General features: G+C 42.2%; 2 protein-coding genes across 5 annotated transcripts in view; both read left to right on the top strand.

Moving 5' to 3' along the window:
• The window catches only part of EXOC1 (exocyst complex component 1), a 46,119-nt gene extending 32,506 nt beyond the window's left edge, over positions 1-13,613 (top strand). For all 4 annotated transcript variants that reach the window (XM_032223875.1, XM_032223874.1, XM_032223873.1 and 1 more), the window contains 7 exons: positions 601-711; positions 802-878; positions 2,576-2,804; positions 3,641-3,824; positions 5,680-5,879; positions 9,802-9,996; positions 11,385-13,613. In XM_032223875.1, the coding sequence (XP_032079766.1) occupies positions 601-711; positions 802-878; positions 2,576-2,804; positions 3,641-3,824; positions 5,680-5,879; positions 9,802-9,996; positions 11,385-11,537 (1,149 nt within the window). In that variant the 3' untranslated portion in view covers positions 11,538-13,613. The remainder of the gene's footprint in view (positions 1-600; positions 712-801; positions 879-2,575; positions 2,805-3,640; positions 3,825-5,679; positions 5,880-9,801; positions 9,997-11,384) is intronic.
• Positions 13,614-19,740: 6,127 nt separating this feature from the next.
• The window catches only part of CEP135 (centrosomal protein 135), a 41,398-nt gene continuing 40,881 nt past the window's right edge, over positions 19,741-20,257 (top strand). Inside the window, 1 exon segment of the mRNA XM_032223658.1 lies at positions 19,741-20,006. The gene's annotated coding sequence lies outside the window, so the exon portion shown is untranslated.

Genomic DNA, 20,257 nt, shown 5'->3' with positions numbered 1-20,257 from the left:
AAATTACGTTTGGTCCGGACATTTTCTCCCTATAAATAAATAAATACCCGGGCAATGCCAGGTTATCGGCTAGTTAACAAATATAAATTCCACTGCAACCTTCTTGTTTCATATGAATCAAGTATTCCAAGCTCTTTCCCATACCTGGGACCAAAGATCTTCAGGCTGTAATTCTTCATATTGTTTCTCAGAATTTGACGTCAAAGGGAAAAGGATATCCGATGGGCCCACAATAGTTGGCATAAATTCCTCTGCTGCCTTTTCAACACATGGAGGATCCACATGGCAGCAGTTTCTGCCTTATCAAGATAGAAAAAGAGGCTATGAGTAGGCTAGAAGTTGATCTTCTAATTTTGTTTTGTTTTTTAATGACAAAAACTCCTAATATTAGCTTTTAATATTTTAAGCACCTTTTCCAAATCTGGCAGAGCTATTGTCTTGAGCTATTTCTGCTTTTTCCTTCTTCCTCTAATAGCGTCTTATGACCACAGGTACAGTCAATTGAAAACACTTCCATTGCTCTTAAATGGAACATAATGGCAATAAGAGATTTGTATATGTGTGTTTGTGTGTGCTAAATATCTGTTTTGATCCTCATAGATTTTTGAACAGGTCTTAAGTGAATTAGAGCCTCTCTGTCTGGCAGAGCAAGACTTCATTAGTAAATTCTTCAAACTTCAACAGCATCTCAGCATTCCTGGAACACCGGTGGTAGGACTCTCAATTTGGAAATTATTGACTCAGAACTAAATGGCTGTAACCTTAGCCTGATTTCCATCCAAATTTTCATTTATTTTCCAGAGCGATACCGAGGAGACTGACGGAGGAACTTTAACAAAACCACACAATATTGGTGGGCTGCAATCAGCATATTCAGAGTATGTTTCCAATTAGCAGAGGGATCTTTTGAACATGAAACACTCTTTGTGTCTTGAATACATTGTGAATCTTTGTTGTTGCTGAAGAAGTTAGCTGCGTATAAATCACATAAATAAACATGCTTGCTCCTGGGGCAATGAACAATTCCAAACGAAAATCACAGAAAATTGTGTTTAGTGTGGCCTTAAGCATAACGTATTTTATTTGGTTTGGTTTGGTTTATTGGATTTATATGCCGCCCTTCTCCCAAGGACTCAGAGCGGCATACAACATTAAAAAAACCCACATATTACAAAAGTTTTTTAAAAAATTAGATAGAGTATCCAAAAAACAAACCCAATTGAGATTAACAATAACATTTTTTAAAAAATTCAATTAAAATTAACAATAATATATCATTTATTTTATTTTGTTCAGGCCAGGGCGGCTTGCTGGAAAAGCCAACTTTTTAGGGCGCGTCGGAAGGACCGGAGGTCGGAGATAATACGAAGCTCCGGGGGTAGCTCATTCCAGAGGGAAGGTGCTCCCACAGAGAAGGTTCTCCCCCTGGGGGTTGCTAGCTGACACTGCCTGGCCAACGGCACCCTGAGGAGGCCAACTCTGTGGGATCGCACTGGACGGTGGGAGGCTACCGGTGGCAGTAGGTGGTCTCGCAGGTATCCTGGGCCTAAGCCATGGAGCGCTTTAAAGGTCATAATTAGTACCTTGAATCGCACCCGGAAGACAACCGGCAACCAGTGCAGGCCGCCTAAAAGGGGTGCAACATGGGAGTACCTAGGTGCCCCCATGATAACCCGCGCAGCCGCATTCTGGACCAGTTGAAGCCTCCGGGTGCTCTTCAAGGGCAGCCCCATGTAGAGAGCGTTACAGTAGTCCAGGCGAGAAAGGACGAGGGCATGAGTGACTGTGCACAGAGGATCCCGATCCAGGAAGGGGCGCAACTGACGTACCAGGCGAACCTGGTAAAAGGCCCCCCTGGTCACGGCCGTCAGGTGTTCTTCTAAACTAAGCCATGTATCCAGGAGGACTCCCAGATTGCGGGCCCTCTCTGAGGTCCCTTCCAATTCTGTGAATCTGTTAAATCTGCTAAAAGAGAGGGTCGAGTTTTGCACACAGGAAATGATAAGTTATGCAAAAGCTCCTAATCCTGGTGGGTAAAAGGCATTGCTGTAAAATCGAAAACAACTCAGTTGGATAGATAAATTGGTATCTTTAGCTTTTTGTGAATTAGATGAAGCTTTTAAACTCACAAATGTGTTGAAATAGAGCCATATTCTGCTTCTGGCCTACTTTATCTCCCAAGGTGCTGGGCTGCAGGAAAGGAACAAATAACAGCTCCTGTAGTCTCAATCATCTCCAGAGTATTAAAAAAAAAATAAGCTGGGAGCAACATGAAGCTAGTCATATATCTGCTTGTCGCCCCACTAAGATGATAGCAGTGTTTCATTAGTGTTTTTCCAACTTGGCACTGACTGGGGAACTCCGATAATTGAAGTCCACACATATTAAAACTGCTCAGTTGGAAAAATACTGAAATCGATCAGTATTGAGTTCCTCGTGAGGCTCTGTGAATGGACGATGACTTAGAAAATTAAAAATAATCAAGCAATGTCCTTAAAATATATGTTAAATCTCAGTCTTTGCCTAATACTTATGTGTTATTAATATTTGTAATACTCCGTGCCGTCTGTTGCAGGACTCACATGATCCGGCAAATGATGATAAAAATATTTCGCTGTGTTGAACCAGAACTGAATAACCTCATTGCTCTGGGGGACAAGATTGACAGCTTCAATTCCCTCTATATGCTAGTGAAGATGAGTCACCACGTCTGGACAGCGCAGAATGTGGATCCAACCTCCTTCCTTAGCACAACTCTCGGAAATGTTTTAGTAACCGTCAAACGAAACTTTGATAAATGCATTGTAAGTTTTTGAGCACTTTTGATGATTAGTAGTGGGTTGAATGCAGTTTGGATTCAGGATAAAATTCAAGAGTCAAAGTGAGATCATAAAACGGGATGGCCTGTGTTGTGCTTTGGTATTGCCATTTGTTGTTGTTAGTTGCAAAGTGGTGTCTGCCCCATCGCGACCCCATGGACAACGTTCCTCCAGCCTTCCTGTCCTCTACCATCCTCTGGAGTCCATTTAAGCTCACGCCGACTGCTTCAGTGACTCCATCCAGCCACCTCATTCTCTGTTGTCCCCTTCTTCTTTTGCCCTCCGTCTTTCCCAGGTTCTTCTCCAGTGAGTCCTTCCTTCTCATTAGGTGGCCAAAGTACTTGAGTTTCCTCTTCAGGATCTGGCCTTCTAAAGAGCAGTCAGGGTTGATCTCCTCTAGGACTGACCAGTTGGATCGCCTTGCAGTCCAAGGGACTCTCAAGAGTCTTCTTCAGCACCGTAGTTCAAGGGCCTCAATTAGCATAGTGTGTAACAGTATTGTATAAATATTTAGCCCTTTAAATGGAGCCCCTTCCCCTCCATTTCATGTGGACTAGAAGTTGAAGAAAGATGAAACCTGTAGAATGAATACACACCCACACATGGGCCCACACTGATCTTGTGCATTCATATTTCTGTGTAGCAAATGCAGAGGAATACTAACATGCCTTGACAATCTTATTTCCCCCGAATGTAACTAGATTCCCTTTGTTTTATCGTTAGATCGGAGATACCCTTATTTATCAGGAATCAGTTACCTGCATGGAAATAAAAGTTTTAAGTTTAAAAACATGGCTAATCTTTTCTTTTTAATATTTTAGAGTAATCAGATAAAGCAGATGGAAGATGTAAAGATATCCAAGAAGAGCAAAGTTGGAATTCTTCCTTTTGTTGCTGAATTTGAAGAGTTTGCAGCCTTGGCTGAATCTATCTTCAGAAATGCTGAACGCAGAGGAGATCTAGATAAAGCTTACCTGAAACTTATTCACGGGGTTTTTGCTAATGGTAAATTCTCTTTGATCTGCTATGTCATAAACAGTTATCTCATTTTGTTGAAGAATTGAACTGATATTGCCGAATCGTGTTCGGCATTATTGCACTACAAGTCACTTCCAAATCATTTTTGTCACTTGAGAGTTTGTATCACTGGTGGGATTCAAAGTTTTTTACTACCGGTTCTGTCGGCGTTGCTTGGTGGGCATGGCTTGGTAGGCAGGGCAGGGGAAGGATACTGTAAAATCTTCATTCCCACCCCACTCCAGGGGAAGGTTACTGCAAAATCCCCATTTCCTCCGATCAGCTGGGACTTGGGAGGCAGAGAATAGATGGGGCGTGGCCAGCCAGAGGTGGTATTTACCGGTTGTCCGAACTACTCAAAATTTCTGCTACCAGTTCTCCAGAACTGGTCCGAATCTGCTGAATGCCACTTTTGGTTTGTATCTATCAATCATGCATGAAGTGTTTTACTATTTCATCCCATTTCTTTGCAACTCTGTTGTCAATTCCCAGATTCTGATTTAGAGGTAATTGTTGTTGTTTATTGGATTTATATGCCGCCCTTCTCCCAAAGGATTCAGGGCGGCGTACAACATTAAAAAAAAATACATATTACAAAAGTTAAAAAGGAAATTAGTTAGAGTATCCCAAAACAAACCCAATTAATATTAACAAAACATAGGTACAGTCAGTAAGCAAAACTAAGACATAATCTAGCTGAATCTGGGGAATTTCAAGGGATTATGATTTGGGCATGCCCACCAAATGCTATGGCTGTGTGGAACTCTTTAAGTTATAAATGCAGTTTGCTTGATTTTGACTTTATATGCTGTTCAGGCCAAATCCTGACCTATCGCTTAGTAAATTAGTTGATTCTCACCAATTATAGTTTAACAAAGCATGAGTGGTGGCCTACAGGTGGAACTCTCGCTTCACAATCAGGAGGTTGTTAGTTCGATCCTAGGTAGAGACAGATATTTCTCTCTCTGGGCATGATGAGAATATATCTGCTGAATGTAACTCCGCATTGGTGACAGGGAAGGGCATCCGGCCAGTAAACACTCCACTCCATTCAGCTGCCCAGAATTGAATTGAATTGAATTGAATTTATTGGTCTTGTATGCCGCCCACTCCCGAAGGACTCCGGGCGGCTTACAATAAACAAAGGAAGGGGATAAATAGACAAATAGACAAACAACAATTTAAAATACACAACATTCATAGTTCCCGTGGGGCTGGCTATTTCAACAGCCCCCCCTGCCTGCCGGAGCAGCCAGATCTTCGTGGCTTTGCGGAAGGCCGGGAGAGTAGTAAGGGTCTGGATCTCGACGGGGAGCTTGTTCCGAGGGCTGGAGCTGCAACAGAGAAGGCTCTCCCCTGGGGAGTTGCCAGCCGACATTGGCTGGCAGATGGGATCCGGAGGAGGCCTAGTCTGTGCGATCTGATCGGTCTATGGGAGGTAATTGGCAGGAGGCGGAATCCACCACTGCAAGAGATTATGGGGTCATTAAAAGCCGATAATAGTTAAACAAAGCATGGGTTAGTGTGAAGAGACAGAATAGTCTCTTCTGATTCAAATAATGTAATGATGATAACAATGAGAGAACTGATTTTAAGTACACCCTAGTACATTAAAATAATATTATAATGTTACTTTCTCTCTTACTAGTTTTCTTTCGCTGTCATCTTTTTTTCTGTTTTATAACTACTAGTTAAGACCTTTTTAATTTGTTGTCCACTATACCTTTACAGCGAACTCCTTGCTTGTGTTTTCAAATGTATCACAATAATCTTCTGACTTTAGAAAGTAAGCATTGCTCTTTGATATTTCACTACGTGGGATGTGTTCTTTTTATTTCTGTAGTTGAGAAAGTAGCAAACGAAAGCCAAAAGACTCCTCGGGATGTTGTTATGATGGAGAACTTTCACCATATCTTTGCAACGCTCTCTCGTTTGAAGATCTCCTGCCTGGAGGCTGAAAAAAAGGAAGGCAAACAGCAGTACACAGATTACCTGCAGTCATACGTGATTTACTCTTTGGGACAGCCACTTGAGAAATTAAATGTAAGACTTTTTTTTTTTAATTCTTTAATTCTGGGTTAAAACCAAAAATACATACATTTATAAAATACGGATATAGTTTTCTCTCCTTCATTAAATATTCAATTTTCAAATCATTCTGATAATGTGAAACTAATTTCTAAGAGCAGGTTTCTTAGAGTGGGAAGAAATGATAAAATATTCCTTCTGAATAACTCTAAATCAGGCATGGCTAACCTTTTCCAGACTGAATGCCCAAAGCTTAGGCTCAAACCCCCAAAATTAAATGCGTGCATTCCCCCGGTGCATGGCCTCTGCACATGCCCTGTCCCCGCACATGCGTGCAATCCCCCTACATGCACCCCCCATACATGTGCATGTGACACCCCCCCCTCGCACTTGTCCCACCCAGTGCACATGCACAGCAGAGACCCAAAGACCAGCTGGCTGGCGGGAGACACATGTGCATCAGTGGTGGGTTGCAAATTTTTTTACTACCTATTATGTGGGCGTGGCCTATTTTGTGGGTGTGGCTTAGCGGTCATGTGACTGGATGGGCATGGCCAACTTGATGTCACTCACCAGGAGATGTCACGGATTGGGTAAAATGTGGTGAAGCTCACTTAACAACACTCTTGCTTAGCAACCAAAATTTGGGGCTCAATTGTAGTCATAAATCAAGGACTACCTCTGCTTTCCTCTGCATGGCAGCCTTGTCTTAGTAAACTCCCTCTCCTTTCTGGCAATTTTCCTCTCTGTTAGAGACACCAAAATAATCCAGACAATGTAAGGTTTCCTGCTGTAGCAGGGGGTTGGACTAGATGACCTCTAAGTAGACGCCTAGCCCTAAATTGCTGTGTTGTCTTCCTTCCTTCCTTTCTTCCTTCCTCCTTCCTTCCTCCCTCCCTCCCTCCCTCCTTCCCCCCTGTCTTTCTTTTTCCCTCCCCTCTGTGGGAAGCAATCAACCTCTCCTCCCCCCAAAAATAAAATATTGCTCTCAGAAATGCTCGTTCCACATGCCTGCCAGATAAATAATGAGATAATGAGCCTATAGAAAGTTTGGCTCCATTCACAAGCAGGGAATGATCCAAACCTTTTTAGAAACACAAAGCCTATATTGCACAAACCCCAAAAGTTCAAAAACATAGAACCGTATAAGAATCCTACCTTTTATCCAGTTTGTTGTTCAGTTGACCCAGAAACAAACCTGAATGTCACTTTGCAAACTTCCTTTTTCAATTTAAAGCAGGTTGGAATTTAAAGTTTGCAGCATTAAGACTTGCGGACTTCAACTCCCAGAATTCCACAGCCAGGCATGCTCAGTTCCAATTTAAAGCAATAGCATTTTTTTTTCTACTTTGGTGAATCCCAGTTAAAAAATGAGATTCCTTCTTTCTTTTTCTTTCTCCCTTCCTTCCTCCCTCTCCCCCCACCGTCTTTTAGTTTTTGAAACCACTTTTCCCTTGCCTGAACTGGTAGGGAAAAAGGGCTTTAAAAAAAAGCTTCTGTCGAAGGTTCGGGTGCATGGCCTAGCCACCATTGCTATCGGTCCAGTCTGGTACGCCAGATTTTCACTATCACTTCTGGCGTACCGGACAGGACTGGGAGGAACCCATCTCTGATGCGCATGCGCGGCAGAGCTGAACTGAGGGGATGGCCCGCATGCCATGAGAGAGGGCGCTGTGTGCCACCTCTGGCACGTGTGCCATAGGTTTGCCATCACGGCTCTAGATTGTTAAATGAATGTTGATAACAAATTGAATATTTTCAAATTTTCTTTTAAGTGTTCAAAAAACTGCCGGGTTTTCCTCATACTTGATGACCTTCTGGTGACCTTGAGTGGTTTGTATCATGCCACAAAAATGCACAGGCCACAAATTGTATGTTTAAGAAGTACAGGGAAATTTGTTAAGTTGTGGCATATTAACTACATTTGGTTTTTTAAAAAAATGTAATTTTAAATTAAGTTTCTCTGTAATTTAAAGCCAATCAAATTTACTTTCTGAAGTAGGGCTCCCACTCTCCATTCAAAGATAAAATAAAGGCTATGCCAGAAACAGAAAGCAAACCTTTACTTTAATGTTATGACAGTTATTGGTTTCCTTTTGGATACTGAAGACGAAAGAACTGTTCTGCGTTTGTGAATGTGAGTTTTAAAGAACAAATTTGCATCATATGTGTGGTCCTATGATATTGGCTCTTTTTGAGAACTAATATATTTCTTGCTTGGATGAAATTGCAGAAAATCTAGCTTTTTATTATTAAAAAAGAAACAGAAATCAAACCTCTATAAAATTTATGAGCACCGTAACTTCCTTCCCAATTTGCTTATCTTTTAGGCTTCAGATCTTTCATGGGAAAGTACAGCTAGACATCTGTTCAGCTTCACCTTATAGAAATTGATTGGATTGGACTTAGGTATTGGAAATATCTAAATAAATATACTTTAGGCATTTAGGAAATATAAAATGTACTTTATTTCATGGAGTGTAATGACGGAATTTTTGTTACTAGAGAATCTGTGGAAGCTCAGGACGGAGGAGTGAATTTTTACTCCTAGTTCTGGACACTAGAGGTGGCATGGTGGCTCAGTGGGTACGATGCTGGGCTTATTGGCTGGGAAAGCCAACAGCCCAGGTTCGAGATCCAAGTGTCATGTGACGGGGTGAGTTCCCATCCTCGCCCCAGCTTCTGCCAACCTAGCAGTTTTGAAAGCATGCAAGTGCAAATAGAGAAATAGGTACCACTTTTGTGAAAAGGTAACAGCACTCTGTGATGTCATGCTGGCCACATATTTGCAGAAATGTCTTCTGACAACACTGGCTCTAGGGCAGTGTTTCTCAACCTTGGCAACTTGAAGATGTCCGGACTTCAACTCCCAGAATTCCCCAGCCAGCTGGCTGGGGAATTCTGGGAGTTGAAGTCCAGACATCTTCAAGTTGCCAAGGTTGAGAAACACTGCTCTAAGGTCTTGAAACAGAGACGAGCCCCTGCCCCCTAGAGTGGGCAATGATTAGAGGAGTAAAATCCACAGGAGACTCCTCTGGATACTACAGGTAGTCCTCAACTTATGACCACAATCGAACCCCAAATTTATGTTTGCTGTGAGAAATTTCCTAAGTGAGTTTGGCCCCATTTTATGACTTTTCTTCATTTCATTTCATTTCATTTATTGAATTTCTAGGCCGCCCAATCCCGAAGGACTCCGGGCGGCTTACAGAAATTAAAAATATTAAAAAGAATTAAAACAATAAGAAACAACAAAGTTAAAAAGAAGCACAACATACACCCAATCAAAGGGGGGCTGGACCTCAATCAAGAGGTCAACAGCCCCAGGCCTGCCGGAAAAGCCAGGTTTTAATAGCTTTACAGAAGGCCAAGAGAGTGGGTAGGGCCCGGATCTCTGGGGGCAGCTCATTCCATAGGGCCGGAGCGGCAACAGAGAAGGCCCTGCTCTGAGGCGTCGCCAGCCGGCATTGTCCCGCTGAAGGCACCCGGAGAAGGCCCATCCTGTGCGATCTTATTGGTCTAAGGGAGGTATGCGGCAGAAGACGGTCTCGCAGGTATCCTTGCCCCGTTTGTTAAGTGGATCACTGAAGTTGTTAAATTAGTAACACGGTTGTTAAGTGAAGGTCTCAAAAGGCGATCCCGTGACCCTGTGACACTGCAACCGTCATAAATCTGAGTCAGCTGCCAAGTGTTCGAATCATGTGACCACGAGGACCCTACTGTGGGCCTAAGTGGTGAAAAATGGTGACAAGTCTCATTTTTTAGCGCTGCTTTTAAGTTCGAAAGGTCACTAAGTGAAAGGTCACTAAGGTTGTAAGTTGAGGCCTACCTGTACAAGGTTGGAAGATGAGGTGAATTGCCTTGCAATAGTTTTGGAAGCGTTGGGGCGTGGAAGCGGTGTCAACGTGGGAGTGATCTGGATTGCATCTCATTGCAGCACTTCTTCGAGGGTGTTGAAGCCCGTGTGGCTCAGGGCGTGCGAGAAGAGGAAGTGAGCTACCAGCTGGCCTTCAGTAAACAAGAGCTAAGGAAAGTTATTAAGGAGTATCCTGGCAAAGAAGTCAAAAAGGGATTGGACAATCTTTACAGGAAGGTGGACAAACATCTGTGTGAAGAGGAAAACCTACTTCAGGTAATGTAAGAAGGCAGGCTAAAAGAAGGAAACCTATCATGCTTTCCTGTTCTGACCCCTCCCCCTCCGTACGGTGAGTCACGGCGACACCAGATTATTGCTAGACAATTTATTCACAGTAAATTAACACACCGACAAGCAGCCCAGACTTCCACAGATAAGAAATACACACAAGAGCTTCTCCAGTTTTAGTATAATAGTTGAGTCCTGCAAACAGCCTCCTCCCAAAGCCTCTTCTTGTATACTCTCTTGGGAGGAGCCTAATCACAACCACCTGGCCCCAATTATCTTCTATATCTCCGTAGTTGCTGTCGGCGCTTATCTGCCCGTCTTTGCCTGGTGTCCGGGACCAACACCCTTAGCTCCTCCCCACTGCTCCAGGGCCTGACGTCAGGGACCAATTCCCTTTGACTTTCACTGCTGCTCCATGCCTCAGGCACCTCCTGGTGGCCAACCAGTCTCTCTGGTCCCTGCTCGGAGTCTGAACCCTATCCAGGATCCTCCACATCTTCCGGAGTCTGTTTGCAGCTCCAAGGCTCCTGTTGGGCCACAACACTTTCCATAATTCATCTTTTAATCTGAATGACGTATCACAAGAATGAAATTTGAATTATGCTAGTTTGGATTAGTACGGAGTATGTAGTGATAGGACTTGTGCCAGGCTTGGAAGCCATCTTTTGCCTTGGGCCTTCAGGCCTGCCACACTTAATGCTGTGGGAAAATGGGAGGGGGGAGGATTGTATGGAGTATGGGAGGTATATATAGTCTAAATAACATTCCTTTCTCAGAGAGTCAAGGACATCTTGCCCTGCAGCTGGAGTGGGGGGACTGGGAGGCATCTCCAGTTGGGATGGGGCCTGATTGGGCCATGTGATGGACATGTGGATGCTGAGTAGGGACTTGAACTTTCACTTGGTTGGGGAAAACCTGGAAGCTTTCAGATTCAGGTTTTCCCAGATGTGCCAATATGACATCTCTCATTAAATGGAACTTTGAGGAAACTCAGGCCTCGGTCTTCTTTCATTGGAGGTGTTACTTGGAATCCTGACAATTTGAATAAATAGTAGTACAACACTATTTTTAGCATGCTGAGGAGGAGAACTATTCTTCTTTCTACATGAATAGTTTATGCTGAGATGTTTGTAGGAAGGACTGTGAGGTCATTTAAGTCACGCAACTCAAATATAGGTTAGCACCTGAGTGGAAACTCATTGATGCTTCAGGCATTAGTGCATGAAATTAAATTCACGTTCCCCAGGTACTTCTGGAACATAACACTGAAAATATTTAATGTGATTTCACCTGTGGAGTTTTTGACTGGAGCTTTTCATTTATTTATTAAAGCTTCCTTTTTATTAAAGATTCTCTTTTTCCCCCCCTTTTGGTAGGTGGTGTGGCATTCCATGCAAGACGAATTCATACGGCAGTACAAGCATTTTGAAGGCCTAATAGCACGTTGTTACCCTGGTTCTGGAATTACTATGGAATTTACTATTCAGGATATTTTAGATTACTTCTCCAGTATTGCACAGTCACATTGAAATTTGCCCAGCGCAAAGCAAGTGAAGTTGCTGGAAAAGCATCGTTGATAATTGGAAGTCATCATTTTGAGGAATGGACAAATGTTCTTAATTACCTTCATACATAGCAGCAGGCCAGCTTTCCTCAATTTAACTGCTGTCCTATATAAAATTGGATTACAGCTCTGAGAATTCACAGCTGGGTTTTCCTTGGCCCTGCTGGCTAAGAATTCTGAGAATTCTAGTCCACTCAGTTGGAAAGTTGGCCTAGGTGAAGTACTGCCTTATTGCTGGATAAAATGTGTTGAACTACATACATTTTCACATGTAAGTGGCATGCCAAATGTATATTTATTATACTAAGTTCATCTGCTTTCCTAATCCTTTACTTTTAGAAATTAATAAGTATAGATATTATATCAAAATCCGGTGTATTCTTTTCCATTGAAAGTGCATGTTAATATATATAGATTAATAATGGCTGAGTTTCTGAGAATTTACAAGATTATGCAATGGCAGTTCTTTTGATTTGAAGTATATTAAAAAGTTCTTTACAAAGAAAATATTTATTTCCTGAGGGAGATTATTAGTGGTGCCTCAGAATGGCCCAAAGGAAAAAAAAAATGCTTTATTTCTCCAGAAGAAACAGCCAGTGATTGTACATGAAGTAATGTTCAGTGCATTGATCGAGGTTTCCTTGGCAACTCTGATTTTTTTAAGTTTTAAGCATCATAATTGTAAACCTGTTTGAATGGCTGTAATTAGAAACAAAAATGCAAGATAACTACTCTTCTGTGAAAGGACTGTTGAAACTCAACATGTCTTTTTTTAGGTTATGTCCTACGTAGTATTGCAATCTTTAACTCACGTGACACAGAACGCACTTGCCAATGTATTTATCTAGCTCAGTTTCTTCCTCACTGCACTGTTTTCGCTCAAGCTACTTTATATATAGTAGATGAGGATTCCAGTCACTGTGGAAATTATGTTTTCTCACCTACTGGTTTTATATTTATTACTGGTGGAAATGGTCTGGAAACGGGACTACCTCTTTGCAGAACTTCTTTCTATTTTAGTAGCAAGAAAGGAAATTGTAGAAATGTTTGACTTGTTCCTTCCCACAAAGCTGTTTTTTCACTACTTTACAATGAGCATATAAAAAAAGCAACCTACGCTACGCTATATTGCCAAAAGTATTCACTCACCTGCGTTTACTCGCATGTGAACTTACAGTATTTAACCTGTGATTATGTCTTCCCGACTGAATTGCTGTTAGTATTTTCCCCCCCCTTTGGATTCATTGTTGAGTCACTGACACTGCATTAGTGTCCATAATGTGGCTAGATATTTCCTTAGTCTTCTCCATGCTTCATTCATTTTTATTATCCTACAGATGCATATCAGTTATAACGTGACTTCTCCAAATTAATGACTTTTTTCATTATTCTTTGTGATAATTATAGTTAGTCTGGATTTTATCAGACTGATTTTCATTTATCTGCTCTGTATTAATATGAGTATTGGGTAGAGAATTTGTAACAATATCTATTAGACATCAGTCAGCAGAGATCTGGAGCACGGGGCATGTCCAGATGGGAATGCATGGGGCAGGCAGAGGTTGAGGGGAGCAGGTAACTCCTGCAAATAGCTCGGTTCTATGGTATCTAAAGCTTTAAAGGCAATAAGCAGAAACTTGAATTGCACCTGAACATCTATTGGGAGCCAATGTAAGTTCATATGCGAGTAAAGGCAGGTGAGCGAATACTTTTGGCAATAGAGTGTATCGTGATGGCAACAGTTGTCATGCTATTTGACCACACTACAAACACAAATGATAAGGTGTACTTTGCTTTCGAAGAGCCCATATGCCATTGCCCCCACTCCCCCCGAGGAACTCAATATGTACTTTTCTCATTCTTAGGCCTAAGAACCATTTGTTTATATTTTATTTTAGTTGTGTAACTTCAGTTTGTTGGTCCTCAAACCATTCTGTATCCAGGCAAATGTCAAATACTTGTACAGCCTTTCCTGATTCAAGTGAAAAGGAGAAAGTGTGTTGGAGAATGAAATGTGAATAAATGTTTACCATACCGATGACACTGTATCTATTTGTCCTGCCTTTACAAAATTGTTGATATATTTAATATGCTAATTAGCACATGTTTTTAGGCCATTAAAGTATAATAAAAAGCAATTGCATTTGCCCCCCAAAAAACCAACCACAACCCTCCAGTTTGTGTTAAACTGATGTAGAATGAAGGGATTTCTCATATTTATTTTTAATACATACAATCCAATATTGGTAATCAATAGAAACAAAGGAGAATCTTAAGAAATTTCATTTCCTTGATATTTCAGCTTGGGAATCAAAAGAAGCAATAGTGTGTGTCAGTCAGCTTAACAAGACAATTTCTTACATGATTGGGAAGATCCTGATACCCATCAGGAAATTCTGTGATGTCTAACTATCCAGAATCTTGGCACTTGCCAAACTTTAAAGTGTCACATTTGTCAAATATCTTTTTACATATCTTTTTACATATCTTTTTAAAAAGAGGTTAGCCTACTGGAAAGGAGTAGGCACAGTCTTCAAACACTAATGATCCTGATTTTCAACATATCAGAGGAGAGTCTGACTCAAATAAAGTCCAGATGGCTTCTGTTCTGGATTCTGCATAGGTACCCCTGAAGCATTCTTAGGAAATTAGAAACAATCACAATTGGGTCTGCTGTATTGCAAGGATAGATGGTTGATTCAATGGGAATCTCGAGACTGGCCATGTTGTCAAAAAGATACCCTCAAATTTCTAACTCTACCTGAAAGGTCAAGAAGGCAGCACAGAAGGGAGGTGGGTGTTTTTTTTGTTTTTTTTAAAAATATAATTTTTATTAAACATTATTACCTTTAAAAAAACGGAAAAAACAATACAGCGACATAGATACAACGACATAAACAAGACAAATCATACATAACAATATAAAGTAGAACATACAGATACAAATGCCGTTTTAAACATACAACCCCCCTCCCCCCCCCCACGGTGACAGTCATTCACAGCCCGGTTTTTCTTTCTTTCCTCATTATTAGGTCTCTAAGCCACAACTTCTCATTGCAAGATTCAGGGATCTATTACGGTACCTATGTTAACTTTCCCCATTTTAAGTCCCTGCTGTTCTCCTAGTCGCCCACATATACCATAGGTTCCAGCTAAGATAATGTTCTGTTTCTCCTTTGTCCCTCAGCCAACCCGTCATTCTGTCCATTTCTGCACATTCGTAGATCTTTTTAATTAAAACATCTTCCGGCGGTATAGTGGTGGATTTCCAAAGTTGTGCATAGGTTATTCTTGCGGCCACAATTATATGCAGGCTCAAATGCCATATTGAACTGCTTATGTTATCTGGTTTGATGCTTAGTAACAGGTTCTCAGGTCTCCATTCAATGTTTGCCCCGGTAACCTCTTTTAACCATTTTTTAATCCTTTTCCAATATTTCGTGGCCTCAGTACAGGACCACCAAATATGGTAGAATGTGCCATCCTTTCTTCCACATTTCCAACACAATGGAGATAACCCAGGAAACATCTTAGCTAATCTCGTTGGGGGGAAGTGCCACCTATAAACCATCTTGTATATGTTTTCTTTGAATGCAGTAGAAGTTGTAAGTTTAATGGTCTTACTCCATAGATCCCACCATTTGCCCATTTCAATTTCATAACCTAGGTTTCTCTCCCATACTGTTAGAAGGCTTTTGTCCATCTCTTCATTAGTATCTTGGCAGGTCAAAAATTGGTAGATCTTCGATAACATTTTTTTGTCTCCACCAAACAAGATCTTATCTAGCCCCTGAGGGTTTGGGTAGATCCCGAAACGTGCCTCATCACTTTTAAACCTGTTTCTAACCTGTAAATATTCCCACCATTCCAAATTCCTGCCCTGTTGCTCTAATTCCATCTTTGTTTTCATGTTGCCCTCTTCTGTCATGATATCTTTATATGTTATGTTTCTTGTCCAATTAAATAAACTCGGATGCGTTAAGGCCTCTAATGGTGCCAACCAACACGGAACCCTAAGATAATAATTTTTCCTCATTTTTTCCCAGACCCCCATCAAAATCTTCCGAATATAATGTCCCATGAAGTACCTATGGGGGGTGTCTCTTTCTTGCCAGAGGGAGGCATGCCATCCCTGGGGGAGGTCATGTCCCTCTATAGCCAATAGGCGCCTTCTATTCAACATCACCCAATCTTTCACCCATGTCATGATTGCTGCGTTATAGTATGCTTCCCAGTTGGGTACTCCGAAGCCTCCCAGTTCTCTGCGTTTTTGTAAAGTTTGGGCTTTAATTCGTGCTTTCTTGCCTTGCCATATAAACTGTGTCACTATTGTCTCCAAGGATTTAAAAAATTTTTTGTCCAATTTAGTTGGTGCCGTTTGAAACAAAAACAAAAATTTTGGTAATACATATGTCTTGACTGTCGCGATCCTGCCCATCAGAGACAATTGTTTGCTACTCCAATTAGTCATATCTTTGGATACCTGTTGTAGCAATTTCATATAGTTATCTACCTTGATAGAGGAACATCTCTCCGTCAGCCAAATTCCCAAATATTGTACTTTGTGGGCCATGTTGATCCCTAACAGGCTTTGTACTTCCCTTTTCTGGTTCAGAGTCATATTTTTAATTAACAGTTTTGTCTTCTCTTTGTTTATACGTAGCCCCGCTATCCTACCGTACTCCTCTATTTTACATAAAAGTTGTATCCCAGATGCCATAGGGTCCTCCAGGATAAAAACAAGGTCATCAGCGAAAGCCTGGACCTTGAATTCCTGAGCTTTAACTCGTAACCCTTTAATTTGTGTATCGCTTCTCACTATTCTAAGAAGGGGTTCTAATGTGAGGATAAACAGTAGGGGGGATAGCGGGCATCCTTGTCTTGTGCCTTTACCAATCACAATGTCACCCGCCTCTTCTCCGTTTACCAATATTGTCGCGGTTTGTCGTACATAAATTGCCCGAATTGCATTTCAAAAACTTTCTCCAAACTTCATGTTTTCTAGTTGTGACAACATAAAATTCCAATTTACCCGATCAAAAGCCTTTTGTGCGTCAAGAAACATAAAGGCCACTTGTTTATCTGGCCGAGCTTCATAATATTCTAAGGCATCCAAAATAATTCTGACATTGTCTTTCAAATGCCTTGACGGCAGGAAGCCGTTCTGATCAGGGTGTATAAATTTGTTAAGGAAAAATTTGAGTCTATCTGCCAATATAGCTGCAAAGATTTTATAATCCACATTCAAAAGTGAAATGGGCCTATAGTTTTTAATTTGGGTACGGTCAGCTCCAACTTTAGGCAAAAGGGTTATATAAGCCTCGGTCCATGATTTCGGTGCAATAGAATCCGTCAAGACAGCATTAAATATTGCTATCATCTACAAAATATTTACAAAATAATTTTGATTTTAGGTGCATTTGGAATTCTGGGTGCCTATGTTTTCTATTAGGACATGTACTGAAGCCAAGATTTCAGGCCAAATAGTATTCCAGGTGTCAGAGTGTGCAGTGTGTCTACTATTTTGAGACAACCCAGGAGCAGGTAGCATTGTCATTTAAGCAGTGGTTTATATATAAGACTATATACACTCACATACACACACACACACACATATATATATGTGTTGCATTTGTGCTGATAAATGTGGCTAATACAACTACCTAATATGTAATACAGCACAGGTTCAAATCCCAGTAAGGATATGGCTAGCTGATGAGAGCTAAATAGCTTGAAATAGATTTATACTAGTCTCCCTTTATTTATTTATCAGCACAAATGCAATACAAATGTAACAAAGGCAACATTAAAAATAATGGCTTTCTGTCTGGATGGTCTCCTGGGGTGAGCGGATAGAGAAAGGAAGCAGTATGCTTCCTCCCATATTTGGGCATATCAGGGGTTGTGACATAATATATACACATACATACATACCTATTAGAATTTTTTCTAATACATACATACATACACACATACATATATACACATACATACATATATATATACACATACATACAGGTATTATGCAAAACCAGGCAATCAATCAATCTTCACTATAACACGGAAGCACACACAGAGAGACAGACGCCTTCACATGGCCTCCCTTATAATAGACAGCTTCTTAAAGTGTCATAAAACCTGTTGACTCATTCTCATTTCATCATCTCGGTTTACAGCCTTACAGCAGCTGGTCAGCTATTAAATCATCATTGCCTTAACACCAGGCTTGCTCACTGGCTCGGTCCATGATGTGGATCTGGACACAAAACTGAATGGTAGGTAAAGTGACTTTCACACTTTTTTTTTGCCTGGGAAAGGTGATGGCCTCGTGCCCACTTTCATCTCAACTCTGAAACTGAAAACATGTATGCCCTCCGATCCCTGGACTATGAGCAGTGTTACTGTGAGAGCATCTGATGGAGTTTTTTGCCTTCCCTGAGCTCAGAAGTGATTGTCCGAATCCACATCATTGATGAAAAATGACAACACTCCCTTCTTCCTTTATCCCCCTCCAGGACAACACATCTCCGGGCAATGAGCTGGTTCCCAAATCAGCCAAGGCCAGCTACCTGTTCACCAAGGTGGTTGCAGTGCATGCAGAATCTGGACAAAACACTTGGGTTTCCCATGAACTGCTGAAGGCCATGGAGCCAGCCCTTTTCAGCATAGGAGCGCAGAATGGGGAAGTGAAAACTAGGAGAGCCCCAAATGAGCAAGACTGGATGATACTGGTCAGACACAATGCTTCCTCCACAGAACAGCACTGAATTGCTTAATGTTTTCAAAGGTAATGAGAAGTCTAGTCATTCCATGATCAGATGAAGAGAAATGGCTAACAAAAACAAACAACACCCCCCCCCTTTGATGGTTCTTTTCATATCCTTGGTGATAAAATCCACTTGTCATATCATCTGCTTCCCTTTAAAGCTGCATGAAGTTTTAACAGGAGACAGTGAACCAATTAGAAAAGCTAACAAATGAAGGAATGCATCCTCTACTACTGGATATGTAGATTTATATGCAAATAACATTTAGATGCAAGTAACATTTCCTAGGCAAGAAATAACTTTTTTGCCTGTATTCTTATGATTTATTTTCATATTGTTTCCTGATTGCTTATTTGTACCCTGCTGTGACTATCATTAAGTGTTGTACCTTATGATACTTGACGAACGTATCTTGTCTTTTCATGCACACTGAGAGCATATGCACCAAAGACAAATTCCTTGTGGGTCCACCATTCTATTCAGGGGTGGGTTTCAACCGGTTCGCGGCGGTCCCTGCGAACCGGTTGGTCGCCGAACCCGGAAGTAAGTAACTTCCGGGAACGGCGAAGGGCCCGCCCGCCACGCCCGCGGTCCTTACCCGGTTTTGACGAGTTCTGCGCTTCCACACATGCACAGGACGCATACAGCGCCTGCACGATCGTCCAGGAGCAGCTGGAGCGTCGCGCAGACGCTAGTACGCATGCGTGCACCGCGCCTGTGCACGAGGACGCCGCCGGCCCCGTTCCAACCGAACCGGTTGGAACGGGGCGAGAAACCCACCCCTGATTCTATTCTATTCAAACACTTCAAATAAAGCATGATTATTATTTTTTTTAAAAATCCAGCTGTGCCAGCAATCCAATAGAGTTGAAGACCAAAAGTCTCGTATTCCTTCCAATGAAAAAGGTTCCAATTCCCACACAAAGGTGCTTTTTCAAGAGGCAACTGAGATTTCTGGTTTTTGTTCAAAGACGTTTTGCTTCTAGTCCAAGAAGCTTCTTCTTCACCTCTGTTACTCCCGCACTATTCAAAGGGCGTTCATTTTAAAGTGCATAGCTAAATGTTTATGGAGGTCATGGTTTTCCCAAAGGTGCTTTTTCCAAGAGGCAACTGGGCTTTTTTCGGTTTTTTCTTTGTGAAGACATTTCGCTTCTCATCCAAGAAATTTGAAAATCCGCCTCTTGCAAAAAGCCCCTTGGCTGACTGAGAAGCTCCGTAGACATGCGCCATTCCCACCAAACTCCAGTAGGGGCCGCTGTGCGGACGCGGGCCTCTTCCTTAGTCCGTTGCTTTCCAACGCTTGCGCTCCGCTGGTTGCTGGGGCGACCCGAAGAGGAAGTCGCCCATCCTCCGCGCGCCATTTTCAAACGGTTCCTTGGGTCCGTCCGCTGGTTTGGCGGAGGCGGAGGAGGAGGAGGAGGAAAGAAAAGGGGCAGAAGCTCGACTCAAGGCCGGCCGTACCTCCGAGACTTGATGAGGCGCGAGGCGCGGGAAACAGCAGCCAAGGCCCTCCCGCTTCCGAACGAGGCCGCGCGGCCCCCGTTTCCATGACGACGTAGATGACGGCGGAAAGATGACGTCACCCGGCTGGGAGTAGCGCCCGAAGGGGGGCGTCAAGCCAAGCTAGTTAGGCCTTGAGAGCGGGGCGCCTGAGGAGACGCCAGCAGGTTCGTGCGGTTGTGGCCCAGCGTCCCCAGGGACCCTCCCCAGCCAAATGGGCTGCCAGGTGTTTCAAACCCACCCACCCTTGTAAACCCCCGCCTCCAGGACGTCCCTATAACCTCCTTATCCAGTCCTCATGCCTTTCACCTCCCCTCTTCCTTTCTACCCTAACCCCCTTCTCTTCTCTATTAATCCCTTTATGGCATAATGTGCTTTCCAACAACTTTGGGCATGTAATTTCTAAAAGCAGTCAGGG

Source organism: Thamnophis elegans, chromosome 9 (genome assembly GCF_009769535.1).
Source record: "Thamnophis elegans isolate rThaEle1 chromosome 9, rThaEle1.pri, whole genome shotgun sequence".
Classification (NCBI taxonomy): Eukaryota; Metazoa; Chordata; class Lepidosauria; order Squamata; family Colubridae; genus Thamnophis; species Thamnophis elegans.
The sequence above is the reverse complement of the archived record's forward strand: the minus strand, read 5'-3'. Positions and strand labels throughout refer to the sequence as shown.